Source organism: Podarcis cretensis (assembly GCF_951804945.1).
Source record: "Podarcis cretensis genome assembly, chromosome: 3".
Classification (NCBI taxonomy): domain Eukaryota; kingdom Metazoa; phylum Chordata; class Lepidosauria; order Squamata; family Lacertidae; genus Podarcis; species Podarcis cretensis.
Genome location: NC_137172.1, coordinates 62,943,899 through 62,968,951, shown reverse-complemented (window position 1 = coordinate 62,968,951; position 25,053 = coordinate 62,943,899). Strand labels below are relative to the sequence as shown.

Genomic DNA, 25,053 nt, shown 5'->3' with positions numbered 1-25,053 from the left:
TGCTTCTAAAACGAGGTCAATGTTCAGCAATTTCACCTTCCCACTACAGTCCACTATGCTTCCTGAATATCCGCTCCAGAAAACTGGAGTACCATAGGTAATAGAATGGGTGGTAGGCACAAGGGACTAGAGGGGAAGGTGGAATTGGCAAAAATCACTTCTTCCCATTTCAGCCAATGGGAGCCTTCTGTTACAAAAAAGAAAGCGCGAGCAACATGGGATCAAAGACACTATATACAATGTTGCTGAATCAAATGTTTGGCTGCTATTCTATACAAGAAAAGTGAGTTTATGGAGAGATGGGTTAAGCCTAGACTTCTTAAATGTCCTTTTAAGTAAAACATGAGGAATCATTCAAAATATTTGAATGCAAAGTATCTGCAATGTATCGGTTCAGCTGAGCTACCCCTTGGGAAGCTGTTAAGTGTTCATCTTCTGTTCACTGGTATATTGCCTTGCTGAAACTTATCATGATGTTATTTCAATATGGTATTCAGCAATATGGCAATTTATAACACAGCCATATTACAAAAGGTAAGCTTTATTTCAAAATTAGGTCAGATGAAAGTTTATTATTTGATCTGCATGGGAATAGGATTTAACTTCTAACTGTTCAAGCCTACACATCTACTCAGATGTAAGCAAATAAGTTCAGTGATACCTCCTGCCAAGTATGCATGTATAGGACTGCAGCAAATGTTACACTGATAGTGCAGGGGATATGTTTTAATGTAAATTATGAAAGGTAATTTAAATGCTAGGCATTTCAGCTCCACAACCAAAGAAATGTAATTTGAAACAAAGGAACTTCCCCAACCTAGCTATATTTCACACTTACCAAATGTGCGAAAGTTCAAGAATAGGAAGTTTTGATTTTGTAAAAAATTCTTTAGCTGCAGAACCTGAAATATTAAAACAATGATGTTTAACTTTGATTCTAAAATTGTAACTTGGAAGGATTATAAGTGTATTGCAGCAAAAAAAATATAAGTGTATTGCAGAAACACTGAAAATAGTTCGGTTCTAAAGAGATTTGTATCTTTTAACGTTAGTTTTAAAAATTACCTGGAATCATACTGTATGCAATAATATAATTGTAGCACTCATCACAAAACTATAATGGCATATAAATGGTATATAAAATCCAAGAAAATATGAGGTTGGTGCCTAAGATTCCTTTCTGTAAATCAGAGGATTCTATAAATTAGAGGATTCCTTACACTGCTTGCCTCACTGTTCCAGAGGATCTTTCGACCCACTAGAATAGATTTTGGAGGGCACATGGGAAATCAACAAAACCTGCCTCTCCCTTCCATTAGCAAGAACCAGGAATGCAACTCTGCTTATAGAATCTTAGAAATCAACCCAGTGTCTTTACTAGTAGGAAACTAAAATATGTACTCTTGTAACTTATGTGTTTAAAAGAACTCACCTGGAATATATCCGTTTAGATCAGGTTGAATGGTTTTAAACTGATTTATGTAATATTGCCTTTGTTCATCTGTTATTTTCCAAGGATCATCATAACTACTTGATTGCCTACGAATTTCATTTGTTGTAGTAACTGATGCTACAGTTCGGACTGTTGTCTGGTCCTGAAAGGAAAGATTTTTCTTCAGCATTATATAAATGTATCAATAGCCTACCATTTTGTATATTGACCTAAGAAAGGAAATGAAAGTTATTTATTGAAGTAGCTTTAGAAGTCTTCCAGTTTGTGCTGGTTAGATGGGATTCTAAAGAAAGTATTTTGAAAATATACTTAAGATAGAAGTAGCAACATTCATGTAAGCAACACAAAGCTATGAAAACTATGCAAAGAATAGTTTAAAATAATTATAAGGACAAAGAAAAGCTGAAAGTTAGTTTTGCATATGCTGGCAGGTTAACTTAAAAGGTTTGCTTGATCAAGAATCTTCAGTGAAAGAGGTTATTTTATGTAAAGAAGAATAGATCAGAGACTGATCTTAAACACACTCACATTTAGAGTCACGGCATGAATCTTTGGTGACAATATGAAAATGACTGACATTAATTGGAATGAAGCAAATCAAAAGAATACCAATAAAATGTCACACCTGGACAGAAGCAGGATGCATGGCTAAAATAGTACTGGTTGGTGTGTTATCAGCAAAACTGACCCAGTTTTCTTGGTGCGGTGGTGGTGAATGGCCAGACCACATGGGATCACCAGTATTACAGGAGCCTGAAAACCAAAACAGTTCAATTTCAAGACTGCCACACAGTCTATTCAAGAAAAGTCATAACCAGGAACTATGGGACAAATTCTGTGAGATCACATGATTCTAGATTCAATGCAGTGCCACAGTGCAAAATGTTCCTAAAACTGAGGGATACTAATGTGAGTGGGGTGCTGTTCCTAGGAAAACAGGGGACAGAAGCAGTACCCAGAAAACTGTCTGTGGACAAACACTGGCTACTTCAGCCTGAAGTGAGATGAGCGCCACACCCCATAGTCGCCTTTGGTTGAACTTAACCATCCTGTGGTTGGTTTTACCTTTACCTAGGAAAACAAACAATTCCCCAGCCCAGAACAAGGTCCATGCAGGAACCTATGCATCCCTTTGGTCCCTGGTCTATAATTTAATTCTGACAATGAGGCCAAACGAGGGCTTGGTAAACTGGGAAATGAATTAGGCATAAATGCTCCCATTACCCTTCTTACTCCCTGGTTTATGGTAACCCATTGAAGTTGCAACTTAATTAGGTACCATATTTTTCGCACCATAGGAAGCACCGGACAATAGGACGCACCTTGTTTTAGAGGGGAGGAGAACAAGAAAAAAAATTCTCCCCCTCTCTGCCCAGCGCCCCTTCAGCGAAGCGGCAGGAGGAGCTGTGCAGAGAGGGGGAGAATTTCCCCCCTCTTGTTTTCCTGCTCTAAAACAAGGTGCCGTTTAAGGTGTGTTCAGGCGGCTACCTTGGAAGCCTGGAGCGCGAGAGGGGTCGGTGTGCACCGACCCCTCTCGCACTCCAGGCTTCAGGTTCCTTTCGACCTGCTCTTTGTGGCTGGCGGGGGGAAGCCCACCACCAGCCACAAAGAGCAGGTCAGGGAGCAGCGGAAAGGCACAGCGGAGAGGCTGCTGCCATAGTCGCGCGTCACCTCTCCAGCCGGGAGAGGGTCGCGGGGCTATGGCTCCTGCAGGGCTCCCCGCGCTGCGGATGTCTGCCCGGCGCGAGGGGCGCTCTACTTCAGGGCGCCGTTCACGCCGGGTGGCAGGCTGCTATCCGCAGCGTGGGGAGCCCTGTTGGGAACTCCTGCAGGGCTCCCCGCGCTGCAGATGTCTGCCCGGCGCGAGGGGCGCTCTGCTTCAGGGCGCCTTTCGCGCCGGGCGGCAGGCTGCTATCCGCAGCGTGGGGAGCCCTGCGGGGAACTCCTGCAGGGCTCCCCGCGCTGCAGATGTCTGCCCGGCGCGAGGGGCGCTCTGTTTCGGGGCGCTCTTCGCGCCGGGCGGCAGGCTGCTATCCGCAGCGTGGGGAGCCCTGCAGGGAACTCCCGCAGGGCTGCCTAGGCTGCGTGTGTGTTCCCAAAGCGCCCGGCGCTCTGATAGAGGCTCCTTCCATAGCCGGCGCGTCACCTCTCCAGCTGGGAGAGGGTAGCGGGGCTATGGCGTCTTTGCTCCATAGGACGCACACACATTTCCCCTTCATTTTTTAAGGGGGAAAAGTGTGTCCTATAGAGCGAAAAATACGGTAAATTAGGGTTATCACAAACCAAAGTTTATCTCCAAAGAAGGATTGGAAAACCAGTTCAAATGACATTTTTCTTTACACTCAGTAAACAAACTACTCCATGTGACAAACTTGTTTGCCTGATCTGAATGCAACAAACTGGCCATCACACTAGGATGAAAGGAATTTGATACAAGCATTTGAGGAATGAGCAACTGAGCAAAAGGCATGGTTCTAATGGTCAAACCATGGTGTGGCTATGATGCCCTGTAACAGACCAATATCTACAGGATATCACAGAAAATTTTTATATAACAAATATCATATACCGCTTATGCAATAAAAGACCTCTAAAGTGGATTTTCACAATTCTAGATTGGAGCTGGAACCTGACTATGGTCTGCCTCTTGTTCTATGCTGCATTGTTGCCTGCTCCTTAATTCAGCAGGCCACTACCACACTAAAAGAGCACTGCACTTTGGAATTCTTGTGCGCTTCCCAGAAAAGGATGACAAATACTAACTGTAGTATATCGAAAAATCAGGAACTTAAATCTCTGTGTATCACAAGTAAAAGTTTAGCATTCTCATGCATATACTTAGCAGGACTATACACAGAGTACCAAAACTATTTTAATAGGGGAAAGGCTTTGAAAAGCAGAATTCTCCTAGATTAATACCTTACAGATTACTATTCTTTTGCTAGGAAAGGTCACGCTTTTCAGTGCAAAGGAAAATTAATCCCTCTTTAATAAATATGAGTCTATTTTGGTAGAGGAAGGAAAGATGTGAAGTTCCTTTTCCTCTTTAGAACCAGCACAGGAAGAATTGGAACAGTTTTTATTATTAAAATCACAAGAGTGCTATTAATAAATCTAACAAAAGTAAATCCTGTTCTACTGAAGTTTTTCGGGGGGGGGGGGAGGTAGACTGGACTATTTAATGATAACACCTTTTTGAAAATGAACTCGCTAGATTGAAGTAATTAGATTATTTAAAGTATTTAATAAAGCTGAAGCACTACCTCAAAATTTGACAGTTGACCTTGTCCATTCTTTTCAAAACGTCTCTGTTTATCAATGATCTAGTCTGTAGCAAAGCAGCAACAGCTGCTAACTGGACAAAGGAGACTTCTTCTTCGGAAAAAGCCTTTTCCCCTACTACTTCAAGTATGGCCTAACATTAGTGGTCCTTATGGTCACTACTGTCCAGCTTCCTTATGGTCACTACTGTCCAGCTTCCTTATGGTCACTACTGTCCAGCTTCCCTGCTGTTGCTAACTTTTCTCTCTCTTCACCACAGCTGATCTGAAACTCTTTCACATGGTTGCTGATCTGTAGGGCCTGGGTAGTTTATGTATAAACAATATTCCCCAACACACCCACACCTGAAAAAGCTCTGGCTTTTTATCTAAGTAGTATGGAAATAATGACGGTTCTGATGGAGCAAGTGGTGAAGTAGTAGCGATGGACAAATGATGAGGTGACATGATTCACTGCCAGCTCTCAAGACGAGCAATGCCCTTTGGTTCCCTGTTAACAACTGATGCCCCAGTATGCCCCCGAAGTTCTATTTCCAACAAGGAACAATTTATTAGAATGCTTTATAGCCTTGTTCTGGCTGCCTTAAATACCTTTCTTTGAACTTTCTAGATTATTTGTATAACACGTTGCCAAACTGTCTAATTTGAATGTCACAAATGATAAATCACCCTAAAATGGGGAATTCAATGTTGCAATAAGGCGACTGTTCTGTCAGGGCAAGCATTGGCTTGCCATGTGAAACAACCTCCCACTCTGCTCTGCTCTCGCTGTGTGCTGTTCCAGAGGTTCTCCTGACCCCCATGCCAAGTCAATTTCAGGGGATAAGTGAGGGAGGAGTCCTTGCACAGCGCTTGCGCCAATGGGACCCATTAGTTGAATCCTGCCGTAAGAAATCAACCCAACAATTATTCAATGCAAATTTGAACAGGAGCACAAGCAAGCTGCAGTTCTCAACTGCCTGCTACTTATGGCTTTCTCGGTACAACCAAATAGCAACTGATTACTGAAACTATATACACTTTCTGGCAGAAATAAAAACCTCATTATCCTACAACAGTCAACAACAAAAAGCTGGATTATTAAATTTGTCCATAAAGTTATCAGAGTTCAAGGTAGTCTTGCCTAAGACTTAGGCCTAATTGAAATAAAAAGTGAGGCATGCAAAGACTGGAAAACTGAGCAAAGATACTTTGGAACAGGAGAGCTGGACTCTCAAGCAGAAATCAAGAAACAATTGTGATCAAGCCAAGGTTTATACTAACGTTGGCAAATACGGAAGCAGTATGAGGGATATAAGTATGACATAATTTAATGAAACATAGTACTAAGCACAGAGCTTCAACCTTCTTTAAAAATAAAAAAATAAAACGCAGCTCTTGTGCCCATAAGCTAGACCCGACAATGTATGGGCAATATCTGCTGAAAACTCGGAAGCACACAATGTGACAGAAGAAGCTTTTTAGGAGGCTAGATGCAAGTTTTCAATGTACTTGCCCATACCCAGGCTAGGAAAATATGGATAAAAATAATGCAAAGAGAAAATGTGCAAAAAATACACAAAATAAGACAAAATTGCTTACTAACAGTACATAATTTAGGCTGGTTGCAGATTTATTTTTAATGCAGAATGTATGTGGTCTTGCTTGGTATCTGCCTACCAAAAATAGTTTTATTTGGAGGTTTGGTTTTCTTCTGGGCCTCCTCAAAGATGCTCACCACATTAGATGCTAGTCAGTTTGTGCTTCCTGGCTGTGGTGCTATATTCCCTGACATTGTCCAACATCACAAAACAGTCTAAGAAGTAGCTTTTATTGATAAGGGTTCCATTAAAAAGTCTATTGAAATACCCTTTATTTTCTAATGCTTTGAAGACTTAGCTACTTTTCTTTTTCAAGGTTCAGCTATTTTTGAAAACGCTACATAGTGTGCTATTTTTAGTATAGCGTTTACACTCTATTTTAACATCTCTCTTACTCCTCTGGTCACTGTCTAAACCAAATAGTGTTCATATAAGCACATCTAGCATGTAACATTAAGTCAAATTATCGTTAACCACAAGTGAGCAAGCAGGCGGATACACAGAGCAAAAACTGTGGCTGCTTCACTCTTCCCCTGGTCCTGCTGCTGCTAAGTCATGGGAAGTTGGGCTTAGGGCTTGTCTCCTCCAAACAGATCATGTGTGACCTACAGCATTGGATGCTATAAAAATGTGGTTAAGATTCCAACTTTAGAATGTTAGCCTGAAATTGCCTTCTTCAATGAAATTCACAGTTCAAAGCTTTAATGTGAAGCGCCATTAAACAGAATACACATTCTATTTTATGTCCTTCTTGTTGTTGCCTGAAATATTCTAACAAGCCTTTGCAACTTTTTACTACTGAATTTCCTTATCACAATAAAATGTTTGGGCCTCCTCTAGTGCACAAGTGACCAGAAAGAAAACAGTCTTGTGTGAAGCTGAAACACTTAAGGTATCTCCCTCAAAAGCAAACAAAAACTGATCAAAATAATATTGCAGGGCCAGATGCATTCTCACAAAGATAAATCTTATGGTTCTTTAGACCAAAATAAAGGATGGGATGTGGTACTGGGGCAAGATGGTAGGTAAAAGGCAAGGGTGCACATTCCTAGTTGACTTTTTACTAGCGTGAAAGGAAGCTGCTCTTGTCACTGATCAGGACATACTGAGGTGGGCCAGGGGATTACTTTTGTCTCCCTGATTCAAGTCTGTACCTCCCTAGAGTGGCCTGCCTCATACATGGGGCACTACTAGGCTATATTAAGAAATCCACAATCTCAGGCAACTCTTGAAGCGTAACACAAGACATTTATTTATACCTGCTTGTGCTTCACTAAAGGGAGCCCAAAAAGGCCCTGGTCGCTCATTATTTCCTCCGCTGGGATGGCGGCTGTGCTTCCTCCATGTGTGTGGAGAGGTTGGTGGAGATTGCTGCGGTGAAACAACGGGAGATGTGGACTCCTAATAAAACAAAGGAAGTTTTAAACATGTTATACTATGTACCTAAAACAATCTTCTAAAAACCACTTTCTTTAAAAACAAATTCTTTCTTAAGAACAGGTGGGATTTTAATACTAACAAAAAGATCAAGGGCAAGGCAAATAATAAAACTTAGTGGGCACATTAAAACTTGTCATGCATTCATTGAAAATAAATAGGGACAGCATGAATACCCAGTTCTTGTAATTTAGCCATATTAGGTTTTGCCACTTATTTTTACATGGTATGTTATCAGAACCCAATTGTATCATTCACTGGTTTCACTTTCCGCTTGTTATATCATCTCCAAAAGTGAAACCATTTCATTATTTCTAAAGCTCCTATTAAAGGTAAAGGTAAAGGTACCCCTGCCCGTACGGGCCAGTCTTGACAGACTCTGGGGTTGTGCACCCATCTCACTTAAGAAGCCAGGGGCCAGCGCTGTCCGGAGACACTTCCGGGTCACGTGGCCAGCGTGACATCGCTGCTCTGGCGAGCCAGAGCCGCACACGGAAACGCCGTTTACCTTCCCGCTGGTAAGCGGTCCCTATTTATCTACTTGCACCCGGAGGTGCTTTCGAACTGCTAGGTTGGCAGGCGCTGGGACCGAGCAGCGGGAGCGCACCCCGCCGCAGGGATTCGAACCGCCGACCTTTCGATCGGCAAGTCCTAGGCGCTGAGGCTTTAACCCACAGCGCCACCTGCGTCCCTTAAAGCTCCTATTACTAGGAAACAAATAAAAGATTTAGAAAGACAGGCCTTCCTTGCAGACTTTGGATGCCATGGTAAATTGTTAGTCAACACAGTGGTACCTCTGGATACAAACGGGATCTGTTCCGGAGCCCCGTTCACATCCTGAAGCGAATGCAAACCACGTCTGCACAGGTCATGATTCACCGCTTCTGCGCATGCGCGAGATGTCATTTTGACCATTTGTGCATGCGCGAGCGGCGAAACCGTCACCGCAGAGCGCAACCTCAAAAGGCTCAACGTGAAGCAACTTCAACCCGAGGTACGACTGTACCTACCCATGACTGCCACCAAACAAAAATGCTACTGGTAAAATATAGTACTGGTTATAAAAATGATCATGAAGATTGTAACGAAATCACATCTCGCTCTCCAAATAAGAGTACCTAGACAGAATTACATGCAAGTGTCTGGAAAAAATTGACAGGATAGAGGGCTGAATCCAAAGAAGGCCACTCTTGCAAGGTTGTTTCTTATCCCCTATGTGGGGATGCCTTTGAAGATGACTTGGAAACTTCAACTGGTCCATAATGCAGTGGCCACTGGCTTATCCTAGCTTTTTTCTAGAATATGGGTGCATCATGTAAAGAAAAAAAGATGTACAAAGACCTAAAGCACTAACAAAGACCTCTCAAGGAGCTTTAGTTGTAACTTAACTGCAATAGTATGAAGCAATATAGTGTAATTTCACTTAAATAAAGGGGGGTGGGAGCAATATACTCAAACTAGTGTGCTTGTGAAATCAGCTTGCAGCCAAAATTGTAAGACTAGTTTGACAACACAATCTGTAGCAGCAAATTTAGTTTTTGACCTACATGCAAAGTTACAAGGTAGAATAAGTAATTCTATTCTGTTTGGCACCAGGGATAGAATTCAACGTAGCACTAAATGGGGTACAAACGTGGAGAATGAGGTTCATTTGTACAATGGGGCTTCTGTCTCCCTCTGCACACACCCTAAATCTGTTCTGGAGGTTCTTCCCCTAAGCTTTCAGAGCCAGATTTATAAAACAAATAAATCACTGCTAAACTTGCACTGCCCTTTGTATTTTAACATAATTACAGAACCACAATATAAAAACCATTAAGGATACTTAAAAACATTAGTCAGTCTTTATATTTCATTACCTGTTGATCTGTCGTTGCACGTTGCTGGACGACATCATGGCTCACAGAGCCTTTTTTAACTTGTATTCTACCTGGTGGGGGAGGAATCGCACCTGAATAGGAGGATGGGTTATCAGGATCTGAAGAATACAACGATGAATGCCTCAGTTCCTGCTCATTCTTTGACATGACAAATCTGGGCAGGGGAAGGTCCTTGACTGTTAAAACAACACCACACATGATTATTATAAGACACTTAAGTTACAAAATGTTTTGATTCCCCATTAAAATATTATTTTCTTGAGAGTTGTTATCAAGATTGTTGCAAGCTGGAACAGTTCCTGCTACAGTCAATGTCTGTTCTATGCAGGCACTGACTTTGACAGGAGCTGCTCCATCACACAATGATGAAGAAACAGGTGCTTATTCTGCTGGAACGATCTTTAAAAGGTTGGAAAATGCTTTCCTGCATTTCCAAGCCTTTCTTTCAAGCTCTGATTGCATGGCAGGCTTTGTAAGTGGCAAAGGGTTTTGACAGGTGGGCAGGGTAACCCACCTACCAATCATGTGACAACATAACAATGTTGTGTGATTGACAGGTAGCTTACCACACCCATTTGTCAAAGTTGGCCTATGGGGTGGGGCCAGCTAAAGGCTTGGTCCCTGAAAACAAAAAGATTACCCATCCCTGTATTAACCATATAAAACCAATAGAGTATTCAAATAATTCAAAATTGCAATCAAGATTGTGACAATTCAGTTGAAGAAAGAATTCTCGCCAGAACAGGAATTTAACAGCTCAAACTTTGAAGCCAACTTGAATTTTTCACCTTAGTGACTGCAGATGGACATTAGCATGTTAAGTATTTCATAGACAGATATTTTTCAACATCCACAGGAACCTTTTATATTTCTCTTTAATTCACCTCTCTCCAAGCAATGAGAGCATACAACCTGAAGCTGCCCCCCCCCCCAAAAAAAACTTGTTTTATGTGATCAACAGGACCATGGCAATGCTGACGGCTTGTTTTCACTTAAAATTTTTTATCTTAACAGTTGTGGAGAAAGTTCTGAAAAGCAAGTGTCAGTTAGAAATTACTGAAATAGGAAGATAATAAAAGTTATGTACTGCTCTGAATTGCAGCTCATCTTATATATGTCAAGCTCCAAACCACTTCAAGTTCTATGGGCCAAATGCACTAAGAGGTTCAAGGTGGGCAACTTCTCTAAGAGAAGGCAGCAGTTTTCAGCACCTGCTTCTACTAATATGTGGTACCTCAACATCAAATACTATAATAACTTAATTGTGAGGTAACAAAGAGAGGAACGCCAACTCTGTTTGACAAGCAGAAGACTTACATCTCTAAACAACAGATACAGAGTTGTAAAAGCATACTATTCCTCATGAGGAGGATTTAAAAAAGATCATTCTAAGCAAAGAAAAGAGCTTGTTTACGCTAACTGGGGTTTTATAAAAAAAAATATTAGAATAGCAGACCTTCTTGCCATCTTCTCAAGTTTCAAAAGCAGTTAGCTACTCAGACTTAAGTCCTGTTGTTGAAGAAACACAAATGCCCCTTGGTATACGCTACCTATCGCAAAGCTCTTTGTTCTGGTAAATAGCCACATTTTTGACACCAATAAAAGTGTGTTATGAGTGCTAATCTGGGTATTCCCCAGTTCATTTTTTCTGTCCCAACAGATACAAAAAATGAGTATAAAGGCCGTCAGCCATCATTACTTTATTTCTGCCTCAGTTCCTTTATCTCATTTTTATCTTTACACATGACATAAAGACACTAAGTTAACACAGTCTGCAGACTGGATCAAGTGAAAATAATAGGCAGACCTAAGTGGCCGAAATTTCTGATGACATCCATCTCAGAGCTTCTCATTTCTAACTTTCAATCAGAAGTCTAAACCTCCTTAGAATATAACCATAGGTTTAAAACCTAACTATTATTTGAAGGAAAGAATATAGTCTGACATTTAAAGTACAAAATTGTCAATGAATTGGGACATTGGTGTTTTTTCCACTTTGGGAATACCATTTTTTTATCCTTAGAGTAGAGCTGCTTGCAACGGCATTAAAAACAGTCATGCAAGAAAAGTTCTTATTAGAGGAAACTTCCTTTAAAGGAAGAGATGTTTAAGAAAACATCAGAGGAATCATGTCAGTGGTATATGCTGGTAGAGGAGTATCAGACAAGAGCCATATTTTAATAACCTAGTCAATTATATTTCAATACTTATTTCAAGGCTTACCAGAATTCAAGCTTTCCATTCGCAGTGGAAACCCAGACTGAGCCACTGCAACTAGTTTCAAAGCAATGTAGAATTGGCTTCTTCCAAAGTATCCAAGTCTTGTTGCACCACAAAGTTCCATGATCTAGAGAAAACCGAAACATCCAGCAAAATGAATATAATAAATTTGGTGAAGTAGAAACATTAGTTCACTGTACTCTATATATGCTTGCCAATAAATACTATGCTATAATATCATAAATGCAGTAGTTTTCTATTAAACTATGGTAGGAAAAAATGTTCTCATTCTCCTGCACAGTGATTCACTTCAATTTCACTGGTCTCATTCTCAATACCTTCACTATGTTTGCTATAATGGCAAATAATTTTGGTTGATCTCTCTCTTGCCCACTATAACAAATACCAGTTCCCTTATTAAACATCTGATGTACTATATTACTGCATTTTAATTACAATCTGTGGCCAATATTTACATTAAACTGAACACCTAGCTTTTCATGTCCTTGTTCACATATTCATCTTAAATCTTGTTTTTTCCTTCCTGACACTATCCCAATACCAATATGAATATTTGTTTCAGTCAGCAACCCATAACTGCTCCTCAGAACAAATTTATCTTACTGCTCTACCCAATTGTAATCAAAGTATGACTTGTGCAAAGTTCAACTCCTAAGAATCCTTTTATTTTTTAAAAAATGGGGGGAGGAAGAGTTATTTTTTATTTACAATGTTAAATGTATGTCTGTATTTAGCATAATGATGTTTGCTAGGGACAAATGTAGCTTTATGAGGACTTCCAGGTTAGCGCCATTGGTAATGGCGGAATCCCTCTGACTAGGAGGGATTTGCTTCGTGGGAATCGGGTCTGTCCGCCACGGCGAAGGCGGAGACCCTTTAAAAATCACAGGTGGGTGAAACCTGTGAACATGGGATTCGGTGGGCACCCTTTGCGCTCCCCCAACTCGCACTACGAGCCCGACTACGGGCTCCGGAGCGAAGCGGGGTGAGCGGCGCGGTGCTGTGAATCGACTGCTTTTTCCACAGAGCGAAGTCACACAGCCGTTACCGGAGAACACTGGCTTTTTCCTGTGACAATTCGACTTCAAAAGCAACTACCCGTGAGTAGGATAAATCGGAAAAAAGGAGGGGAAAAAAAGACTCAATTTGACACTGAAGCGGGGAGGCTTAAACAGGAAGTCCGCCTTCCACTTTTGTAAATAGACTGAAGCAAAGACATTACAAGCTAAAGTCTTTGAAAGTTTTTTGATAAAGGATTAAATCTCCATTGGTTAAAAATACAAAAAACCCCTTGGAAGCAGGTGAAGAGGGGGGAAATTTGGAATTTTGAACTTAGTAAGGCTGCAGGAGTGAGGGGAAGATCAAATTACCTCAGCTCTGAACTTGGGAACGGGCTGCCAGATGACGCTTGGGGAAAGTTTATTGACAGAACGGATTTGACAGCTAGCTAAAATAAGAGCAAGATACTGTTTCCATTGCCCTCTTCTGTATTTAAGATGAAGGGGAAAGTAACTGAAAATTGAAACTATGTTTAATGCCTGAGTTGTGCTTGAAAGAACTGATACAAGTGGAGACTGTTTCCCTCTAGAGGGAGCCTTTGAAATTGTTATAGGAGTGTAACTGGGAGGTCTCCAGCTGCAAGATAAGGATTCTGAGAACCAGAGATTGACATTGGACTATTCAAAATGTTGATAGAAGTTATTTTGACTGCATTATGTAAGACAAACTATTTGCTGGAAGAGATTCATAAAAAAGATGGATGACATGACTTTTAAAACTGATAATTTGGAACAGAAAGTGACTAATATGAGACAAAAAGCGAGCACCAACACAGAAATAATTCAGGACCTGGCACAGGAACTTACCTTGGCAGAACAAATGGTGGAGGAAAAGGAGAAAGTTGTTGTTCTACAGAAGCAAATTGAGGACTATAAATTGAGGCCTTTTATGATTGAATCTAGAAAAAGCCAGATTTTGATGATTGGATCCCGGCTTGGACTGAAGAAGGATAGTTGGAAATATCTCTTTATCCAGGGATTAATTGACTTTTGGGACATGGACTTGGATATGAAGGAGACTGAAGTTTTGGGGGCCTTTGGATTTGGAGGAACCTTGAAATACGTCCTGAAACACTATATAGACTCTAGCTTCAAGTATGGAAATTTGGTTGAACTGTCTAGAAGGAATAAAAGTAATGTTAGGATGGAGTTCTCTCGAAATTTGCTCTCTAGCATTAAAGAATATGAGGAAGATCTGCAGAAGGGACCTGGAAAAGAGTTAAGAGCCTCAGACATAAGATCTCCAGGTTGATGGACTATATGGAATTGACGGAAAGGACTGGCAGAATCCGAAACCAGGGAGAGGAGTTGATGGAAGAAAATTGGAAAATTTAAAGTTTATATATAGAAATACCGCAAAATTAATGAGTGATAGAAAAATGGTGGATTGATATTTTATGGATTTAGCAGAAATGTTATAAGGAGTTAAGCATATATAAGTATTTTAGTTTTAATGTTAAAATAAGGTTAAAAAAAATTGGTGAAAGGAGGGAAAGTAAAGTTACATTATATTGAGATAAAATACAGAACAAAAATTGGAAAAGATGGAAAGGATTTGCTGAAATAGTTAATCGAATTAGAATACAAAAAAGGGAGGTGGGAAGGAAACATGCAAATGAAAGATAAGTTGGGAAGATTAGTTGTGTTTTTTGTTTTTTTTTCTTTTTTTTCTTTTTCTTTTTTTCTTATTGTGATGTGTTGTTTTGTTTTTGTTTAATATGGTGTTATTACTTTTATTTTTGATTTTTGTAACCCTTAAAAATCTTAATAAATATTATTATTTTTTAAAAAAAGATGAGGCTCTTAAAAAGTCAGCATCAACTCAAATTAGTTATATACTGTAGAGTGTTCTCAGTGCTGAGCTGCCCTGCCCCACTGGAATATTGAAACGAAAGGGTCATAAGCCATACAAAATGATGGCAACAAATCATAGTGAATTAGATTAGGCTGTACGCACAACTCAAGCAGCCCTTCACTCCTAGAGATGGAGGAGCAAATCAGGGACTGCTTAAGCTGTCTGTACCAGCATGCAACTCATAGTTTGCCAGCATCATTATATGTGACTGTAGCCATTGTCTGTTTAATATAAACATAACTAACAAAACCCCTGATATGTAAGGTACAAAAAAGTTAAATTTAATGCAACATGACAGAAAAATGGTGTCCCAGACACAATATTAGAAAACTGATTTTTTTTAAAAAAAACATGTTAAAAATGCCACCCAATTACCATTTGTTGTACCTACATAACATACCGCAATGTACCGTATTTTTCGTCCCATAGGACGCTCCGTCCCATAGGACGCACCTAGTTTTTTTGGGGGGAAATAAAGGGAAAATTTTTTTCCTTTATTTCCCCCCCCAAAGCAGGTCGGGGAAACCGAACCAGGTCGAGGAACAGCGGGATGGCGGCGCTGCGCCTCCCTGTTGTCCCCCGAGCTTGTGGGGCTGGCCGATGTCTGCCTGGCGCGAGGGGCGCTCTGCTTCAGGGCGTCCCGCCCGCCGGGCGGCAGGCTGCTATCCGCAGCGTGGTGAGCCCTGCGGGGAACTCCGGCAGGGCTCCCCACGCTACGGATGTATGCCCGGCGTGAGGGGCGCTCTGCTTCAGGGTGCCCTGCTTCAGGGCGCCCTGCCTGCCGAGCGGCAGGCTGCTATCCGCAGCATGGGGAGCCCCGCGGGGAACTCCTGCAGGGCTCCCCACGCTGCGGATGTCTGTCTGGTGCGCGGGGCGCTCTGCTTCAGGGTGCCCCACCAGCTGGGCGGCAGGCTGCTATCCGCAGCGTGGGGAGCTCTCTGGGGAACTCCTGAAGGGCTCCCCACGCTGCGGATGTATGCCCGGCGCGCGGGGTGCTCTGCTTCAGGGTGTCCTGTGCGCCGGGCGGCAGGCTGCTATCCGCAGCGTGGGGAGCCCTGCGGGGAACTCCGGCAGGGCTCCCCATGCTGCGGATGTCTGTCCGGCGCGAGGGGCGCTCTGCTTCAGGAACTCCCGCAGGGCTTCCTAGGCTGCGGAGGTGTTCCCGAAGCCCCGGGCGCTCTGCTTTCAGGGCGCCCGACGCTCCAGGAAGCAGGCTGCTATCCGCAGCCTAGACACCCCTGCGGGAACTGCCTAGGCTGCAGGTGTCTTCCTGAAGCCTGGAGAGCGAGAGGGGTCGGTGCGCACCGACCCCTCTCGCTCTCCAAGCTTCAGCGAAAGCCTGCATTCGCTCCATAGGACTCACCCAGATTTCCCCTTCATTTTTGGAGGGGGAAAAGTGCATCCTATAGGGCAAAAAATACGGTAAATGGGAAGATGTATTTTTGACAACACGCACAACAGTATTTTATTACATTGTCACGTACACAAACTATAGCTTATACTTTAAAACTTACACTTCACAAAGCTATTGTGGTGCAACAGTAATCATGCAAATTAGTTGAGTGTATGTGGTGGCCTGAAATAAAGGCTTTTTTGAGACTGTCATGGGTCTGTGTACCACACTCTCTAGAACTGCAATAGCATTAGGATCCTAGAAGTTCCACAACCATAACTGTACCTCTGAATACTGCCTTCTCTACCAACCATAAGCAGTAAATTAAAATACAGTCTATCTTGGCTCCCGAACACCTTGGCTCCTGAACAAATCGGATCCCGAATGATCAAATTCCAGAAGTGGGTGTTCTGGTGTATGAATTATTTTCGGAAGCCGAACGTCTGGCATGGCTTCCAATTGGCTGCAGGAGCTTCCTGCAGCCAATCGGAAGACACACTTTGGTTTCCGAACATTTTGGAAGGACTTCCAGAACGGATTCCATTCAACTTCCAAGGTATGACTGTAAACCTACAACTAATTTTATTCTACTACTAGCACTAGCACCTATATAAATCTTTACTGATGCTATGAGCAAGTATACTTGTATAATAACACTGGCAGGACATATGTAGGATCTGGTTTTATTGGATTTGACAGGAGAAACAATCGAGAATGAGCAACCAACCAGTCACAACTTTCCCCAATATTTGCTGACTGAAAGCTGCACTGTGAGAGTGATCATCTGGAGCAGATTTTGGAAGGGTGTGTGTGTGTGTGTGTGTGTGTGTGCCTTCTTCTGCAGATGGATACATTCTATCAATACACTACCAACTAGATACCTCCCATAGTTTTCTACAAACACAATGAGCATGTTGTTCTGTGAAAGGTATTACAGTACATTTCCCTATTATTTTGACAGCCTTAGCAATACCCCAGCAGGACATAGATAAAGCATGACAGGTGCCATCTATGGTGTTCCTTAGGGCTGGGCAATATCTGGTTTTCAATATTGCAATATATCACCAGCTAACATTGTGATATACCAATATATCATGATATCTGAAATAAGATGGAGCTACGTAGAGGCGAACATGGTAATGTCCTGGCAACTGCTACTAAGTTACAAGTCTAAATCACCACATACTGATGAAACCATCACTTTCATCAGCAGGCAAGCCAAAATGCATCCAAACAAGACTTTGGTTTTGAGCTTGGATGCCAAATGGTACAATCCAAAATACAGTGGTGAGTCACAGAGAATACAAATATGAGAAAACAACAACAACAAAAATAAATTTGATATATATAATTATATGAAAATTAACTCAATGATGGCATGCTTCAACTAAACCATGAAATATTTCTGAAAAATATATTAATGTTCTATGCAGTTTTAGGGGCAAATTTAAAATTTACAAAAGTAGTAGGTTTAGTAAAAATATTAATTAAACTTGCATATGATTAACAATTTAATCTGTTTTCTACTAATTTAAGAGTAATTTATGTAATTTACTAATGTCAAGTTGCATCTCCTCCACTCAGAGGGCCAACTGCAATTCTATGCATGAGTAAGCAAGCCCCACTCAGTTCAACTAAACCTACTTCTACTTTCCTGGGAGTAAGCACCACTGAATTCAGTAGGGCTTACTTCTGAGTAGACAGGCATTTGCTTGCACTGCTTAATGACAAGCACCCACCCTCCCCATCACTCTCACCTCACAACAACCACCCAATCTCCCATTTCAGCATAAGGCAGCAACTGTTAAATCTCCCCCCCCCTTTATTTCTCCCTATTATGACACAGAAGCTGGCCCCCCAAAATGCCCCATCCCACCAACCTCTCCCTTTTTATCAAAAGGAAGGAAGACAGGCAGGAGAGAGAGAAGCGATCCCCCCCCCACATATACACAGGCAGAAGGGAAGACTGGAGTAAAGAAAAAAGAGTTAAATAACAGGACAATATTTTTTGTTCTTATGCTGAAGAAAATAACCCCCGTTTTTTCTTTCATGGGGGTAGGGAAGGGGCAAAGGGGAAAGGGAGCTCCCAGTAAGAAGCCCCGAGCCATCTCAGACCAACATCTCTGTAAATCACACCTACCAGCCTGACAAGCTGGCTACTTGCCTACTTTAAGCAAGCAGAAGCTAATGGCCAGTCTTTTAAGTTTCTGCTGCTGGCTGGCTGCTGCTTTCCCAGCTACGTTCGTAACATAGTGGTACCTTGGGTTACAGACATTTCAGGTTACAGACTCCACTAACCCAGAAATGGTACCTCAGGTTAAGAACTCTGCTTCAAGATAAGAACAGAAATCACACGGCGGCAGCGCAAGGCCCCATTAGCTAAAGTAGTACCTCAGGCTAAGAACAGTTTCAGGTTAAGAATGGACCTCCAGAACGAATTAAGTTCTTAACCCGAGGTACCACTGTAGTTACCTGCTTTTGCAGAGGCAGCGGAAAGAAACATAGTGACTGCTACAGCTGCTCTTGTGAGTTGCTGCAGGAGGCAGTGGAAGCACTAAGAAGCCCTGGCTGCCTACACGGTTTTCTCAAAATTGTGATGTTTGCCAGATAACATTTTATGAAACCGTTATCGTTATGTGGACTTCATAACCGATTCTGAACGATATATTGAAAAATTGCCCAGGTCTAGTGTCCATTAAAGGTAAAGGTAAAGGTACCCCTGCCCGTACGGGCCAGTCTTGACAGACTCTGGGGTTGTGCGCCCATCTCACTTAAGAGGCCAGGGGCCAGCGCTGTCCGGAGACACTTCCGGGTCACGTGGCCAGCGTGACATCGCTGCTCTGGCGAGCCAGAGCCGCACCCGGAAACGCCGCTTACCTTCCCGCTGGTAAGCGGTCCCTATTTATCTACTTGCACCTGGAGGTGCTTTCGAACTGCTAGGTTGGCAGGCGCTGGGACCGAGCAGTGGGAGCGCACCCCGCCGCAGGGATTCGAACCGCCGACCTTTCGATCGGCAAGTCCTAGGCGCTGAGGCTTTAACCCACAGCGCCACCTGCGTCCCTGTGTCCATTAGTTATGGTAATCCTAGTTCCTTTAGGGGAATAAACTTTGAGACAACTTGGTTTTTCCACATTCTGGATTTTGTTTTGTAGGTGTGTTAAAGCATGCATGCTAACAGCCATCCTCTATAATGCAAATGTTTTCTAGACTTTTTAAAAATGCTTGAGTCGCTTGAATTAGTATAATGCTTGAACTACTGCTTACAATAGCAGATAACCCACATACATTTACATATGGATCAACGTTCCAGTTCAATGAATAGCAGCTAAACATGACCCACCTTTAAAAACAAAACAAACTTGCTGCACCAGATGTACCTGCATTCCACCTTTCTACAAGTAACATAGTTTTCTAAAAATACTGTCAAAGATAAGCTGGTTCAAAAGTTAAAAATTAAGGAAGAGCTCGCTTACTGAACTTACTGAAATTCAGAACTTATTTGTACTCATTTAAAAATACGTAGTATTTGGTATTTCTTTTCTAGTTATTTACAATTCACTGTTACATGTCAAGGAACTGCAGACACAACCAGCTCTTGCGCTCTATGGGAATGTGCTCAACTGCCTGATCAAAGCCCAGAGTAGCAGCCTAAGTAGGTTTTTAATCACCTCTCCTTTGGCCTGATCCAGCAGGATTCCTCTTATTTTCTTAACTTCCTTACCTACTATCTTCCTACAACTCCTGTTGAAACAGAATCATGGACAAAGTTTTCCTAGATTATTCTACTTACTCTTATGCTGCTCTGCACCAATTGTCCCTCAATGTAACTTGATTTACATTTTTACTGATAACGGGCTTCCTCCTTTGGAGCTTGATCCCGACAGATAACTGAACATTTTGCTTATTTATTTAACAGCATTTTAAAATCACTTAACATTTAAAATAGCTTAACCAACAACAAAAATACAAACAATGGAACATCATCACACATGAATTTAACAGCAAAATGTAAAACAGCATTTGCTATTCAGAGAAAAATATAGAGAAATACAGAGAGACTAAAGTTATCAGCCAGCTAAGTTAAGACACAGATCCTCACAGTTAAGAGTCACTAAGGCAGCACTTGGGCCTGCTAAAATTGGTGGGGCAGTTGGATATTAGCTGTTTAATTTGCTATTCTGCTTAGATGAGCTTCACAACATACACCAGACTGCAGAGAGGCTGAACCAGAATGTCTTGACTTAAAACTAGTACAACTGCTGATGCAATCCTGTTGCCGGGCACACAAATCATCCTATGATGTTCCACTTCTGTTTCCTATAAGACAAGGTTATTACCCTCCACACACTTTTAAGGGTCACTGCACATATGACCTTTTACAACAGGTTTTAAGCTGCATATACACTGTGTGAAATGGATGGCAGTGTAAGTTTTGCTGTAAATGCACAGCTCTAATACAAGAATGTTCATATATATGTATACATTGTAAAGTAGTTACTTTCTTGTACACATGGTTAAACTGATAGGATGTTTCTAGTATTCCATGTTAGCTATTCCTTGTATTATTACAAGAGAAAGGAGAGATACAGGGATACTTGGGATACAGGGATACTTGGCCAGATACTGGAAACCAAGTTTAATCTGACATAGAGACCTTAAAGTCACCAGTTTTGCCAAGACTGCAATCCTATGTACACATGCTTTGAAATAAGACCTATTTATGTCAGTGGAATTTTCTTTCTAGTAAACATGCTCAGGATTGTGTTGTAAGATGTACAGCATGGAGTTACATTTGCTATGGACCCGTTAATTTCTTTTATGTATATCCAGACCAAGATTCTCTAATGTACGGGTAGTGCATCACAGAAATATTAACATTTAAGGCTCCATAGAGCAGTGTGGCAGCTGGGAGCACTGGGTGAACAGTTTTATCATTATCAGGAAAATAGGAGATGGTGATAGCAGTATGATCTAAAGTAGTTATTCTAGTAAAACCCCTCTATAGACCATGTTGACAATTGCCATTTCAAGACACTGACAAATGAAAGCTTATAAAGAACAGTGATGAACATGCCAAGTGGGTGCTGCTAGTTTTAATAATATAAAGATTTTTAATTCCACCTCCAGCATATTGTTTTTAGCCAGACAGCAAAGCACTTAATGCTCCTAATGAACGTGAAGTGCTTTATACGAAGATTATACACAAGTGTACTCATTTTGCAGACTATAGTAGTTGTGGGTCTCATTCAACTGTAACTAAAGACTGACTCCCTTTGGACATAGCATCTGTGTCCAGAGACAAACAGGCAATAGTTTGCCAGATAAGTTATCTATTAGATGAACTCCAATTACGTCAAGCTTCAAGGCCTTCTCCATATTTTACAAGCTGAAGCACTACAAACATGATAGCTTCTCTGTATGTGCGTTTGCCAACAGCTTTGTAATACACAGGGCAGACTTAACGATACTCAAACAATGTAACACAGCCATTACTTCCCAGCTAGAACTCAGTATTCCTCATGAGAACCCTGCCACTACATGCGCACATTTTAAATCTATACATTTTAAAGAACTTTACTAAATGTCTGTTAACATGTGTATTGCAAATTAATGACAAACTGAAACATTTGAGAGGGGCCAGTGTCTTAGAATAACCTGCTTGTTGCAATTTAGGGTCTAATATTAGCATGGTAACAAAGTCACACATTTCTGTGTCTGGACACTTATGTGAGTCATGGACTACCCCAATAACTTATATTATGATTCTTATTATTTATTTCCTACATCATCCTTTCTTTTAAGGAGCTCAAGTTGGTGTACATGGCTTTTCCCTCCACATTTTATCCTAACAACTGTGTGAGATAGGTTAGGCTGGCCCAAGGTCACCCTGTGAGCTTCAGGGCCAAGTGGGTTCGAACCCTGGGCTCATAGGCCATAGTCCAACCCTCTAACCATGACACCACAGCGGCTATTGCAACTGAGCACTCTGGTCCAAGTCATTAAAGTGAATCAGTCACATAAGTGAAAATAAGAAGCAACTATAGCTCAGCATGCACCACATAGTTCTTTGGGCCATCAGGGAAGCTCCTAGAAAACAGGAAACAGAACTGCTGCACTAAACTTAATTTCACAACAGCAAAGTGTCAAGGCTCTGCAGTTCAGAGAACTGATACAACAAAATTAGTGTTGTCCAAATTGGGCAGTACAGTAATAATATTAAATTGACCTAGTAGCACATATATGTAAAAGCAAATTTCCATACTTTCTTCAGGCCAGGGTCACTTCAATACTTCCTCCCAAGATGTACAAACAAGGTTGTTTCCTGTGCAGTCCCCAAACTACCTAGAATTGTAGAGCTGGAAGGGACCACAAGGGCCATCTAGTCCACCCACTGCAGTGCAGGAATCTAAATTCCCCAAGAACAAACCAAGCAGCAATTACATACTTTGCACTTTACAAGTTTTACCACTCATTTCCCCCGTTGCTATTTTAAAATATGGGAGATATATATATATATATATATATACACACACACACACACACATATACATACAGACACATATGTATACATATGTATACACACACACACACACCCATTGACAAAAACCATCTTGGATACACTGTGTTAAGTACATAACTATGCTATGCATTGCAATAAGTGAAATAAGGAATACTCCAAGGGGAACATCCCCTGCATCCGGGGGTGCCAGAGTCTATCAAAGCCCCACCACCACCACGTTTTTCTGTATGCCCCTTGTTTTTTTTTAATAAAAAATATTCCCTCGTATTCCACCATAGCCAATAGCCTGAGCTCAACCCATCGCGGGGCAGGAAATCCTCCGCAGCCACCCCCGAGTAGGGGGCCCAGGGTGGGCGTGTGAACGTGGGAAGGGTGAGGGACGGAGCGTGTCGGTGGTGTGGGGGGAGCTGGGCACGTACCTCGTTCTCCACCCCCACCCACCCCCTTCGCCGCCCCCTTGAGTCCGGAGCCTGCTGCCCCTGGGATCGAGGGGGTCTCGGGAGGGAGAGGCGGCAACGGCGGCGGCTTTACCTGCAGGACCACCTCGCTGGGCAGCTGCGCGGCGCGGAAAAGCTCGAGGACCCTCCCGTTGGACGCCACTTTCTTGGTGCTCTCGGTGTCGCAGTACGAGAAGAGGTCGCAGTAGTAGCGCTGCTCGGTCTCGCTCAGCGTCAGACCCTCCATCTTACGCCAGCCCGGCCCGGCCCCGGGAATCGATCCTGCCACTGGGCGGGGCGGAGCGACGGACGGCAGGGGAAACAAACGGACGGACGCGGGGCCGCGCTCGCAGGCGCGGGAGCCACCGCTGGCGGCGGCGGCGGCGGCGGCGGCTCCGTGAGGAAACGGCCGTGAGGGGGAGGGGTCGGGAGGGGGGCGGAAGGAAAGAGAGGGGGCGCGTGCGCGCTCTCTCTCTCTCTCGCTTGCGCGCGCGCCGCCTCAGCTGTTGCTTGTTGATCTCGCGGAGCCTTCCTTAAAGGAGTTGGGGAGGGGAAGGCGGAGGAAGCGCCGCGACACCAGGGGGAAGGGGGCGTGGCGTTCGAAAGGGAGGAAGAAGAGAAGGGGTGTGTGCGCGCGCATGTATGTATGTGTGTGTATGAGGGACTCCCGATAAAAAAAAGTTTTACGGACGTCTCTCCTTGGACGTAGCCACGCCCTCTCGGCCTGGCGGAACTCGCGCGCAACTACAGCCCCGACTTAACTCTGTTCCTGAAAAAAAAAGGGGGGGGGGAGGAAACGCCTTCAGAAGCCGCCCGTAGGACCCGGATGCGAAAATAGGCTGACGCGCGTAGTCTGTCACGCATGGTTCCCCCCCAACTTGCTGATAAATCTGCTCCTGCGTTTCTCTCTCCCCACCCCCACCTGGCGGTGTGGAGGGACAACTGCAGCCTCTTTCCACTTTCCCTAGTACCGATAAGGGCCGGTGTTTTTTTTTTTGCCGCCGCGCCGTTTGATAGGCGGAAGCAGCGCTGGAGCCCTGGTGATTTTTGAAGCAAAGAGAGCAGAGCAAAGTGCGGGAATGTAGCTTATTTGCAAGCCTGTGACCTGCTCATCCTTTGAACATATAAAGTGTGGAGGAAATTCCTGCCCCTTGTGAATTTGTCCCCAGCGAACTCAAATTCCCGCCCCTTCCCTTTAAATTCTGCTTGGCCCTGGTTCACATTTGGGGAAAACAAAACGCAAATTCGTTTCTGTTTGTTTTTTCTGGATTGTCACTTAGGAATTGCCTTTCATGAATTCCACTGCAGTGAACTCAAAATCCCCAATGCCGCCCTTTTAATACTAGTTGGCTCCTATTTACATTTGGGGAAACAACATGCAGATTTAGAAGCTACTGTATTATTGTTCTCGTCTAGACCATGGGTAGGCAAACTAAGGCCCTGGGGCCAGATCCAGCCCAATCGCCTTCTAACTCTGGCCCACGGGTGGTCTAGGAATCAACAAGTTTTTACATGAGTAGAATGTATGCTTTTATTTAAAATGCATCTCTGGGTATTTGTGGGGCATAGGAATTCGTTCATTCCCCCCCTCAAAAAAATATATAGTCCAGCCCCCCACAAGGTCTGAGGGACAGTGGACTGGCCCCCTGCTGAAAAAGTTTGCTGACCCCTGGTCTAGACCCATGTGCATAGCCAGGGTTTATGTTGGAGGGCCAGAACCTCAGTTAATTATTTTTATTGATTTACGGTACTTGATTTAGGGGGGCACCTGCCCCCTGGTCCCCCTTGGCTATATCCATGTCTAGACCTTATCATTTAGGATTTGTGCTCCTGTTTCAAGCAAAACCTCTGCCCATATAACCCACTGTAAATAACATACATAGGTGGAAGCCCTCTTGGAGTCTTGTGAAATATTTTG

The 25,053-nt window shown here is 42.8% G+C and overlaps 1 protein-coding gene across 6 annotated transcripts in view; it reads right to left on the bottom strand.

Moving 5' to 3' along the window:
• Positions 1-23,908, bottom strand: part of REPS1 (RALBP1 associated Eps domain containing 1) — a 42,296-nt gene extending 18,388 nt beyond the window's left edge. For 2 of the 6 annotated variants that reach the window (XM_079970947.1, XM_079970950.1), the window contains exons 1-7: positions 23,230-23,900; positions 11,855-11,978; positions 9,611-9,807; positions 7,574-7,715; positions 2,079-2,206; positions 1,433-1,595; positions 839-902 (exon numbers count right to left, since the gene is read on the bottom strand). In XM_079970947.1, the coding sequence (XP_079827073.1) occupies positions 839-902; positions 1,433-1,595; positions 2,079-2,206; positions 7,574-7,715; positions 9,611-9,807; positions 11,855-11,978; positions 23,230-23,382 (971 nt within the window). In that variant the 5' untranslated portion in view covers positions 23,383-23,900. Of the gene's footprint in view, positions 1-838; positions 903-1,432; positions 1,596-2,078; positions 2,207-7,573; positions 7,716-9,610; positions 9,808-11,854; positions 11,979-23,229 lie in introns of all 6 variants that reach the window. The other 4 variants (XM_079970951.1, XM_079970948.1, XM_079970946.1 and 1 more) reach the window with 4 other exon arrangements.
• Between the last annotated feature and the right edge of the window lie 1,145 nt (positions 23,909-25,053).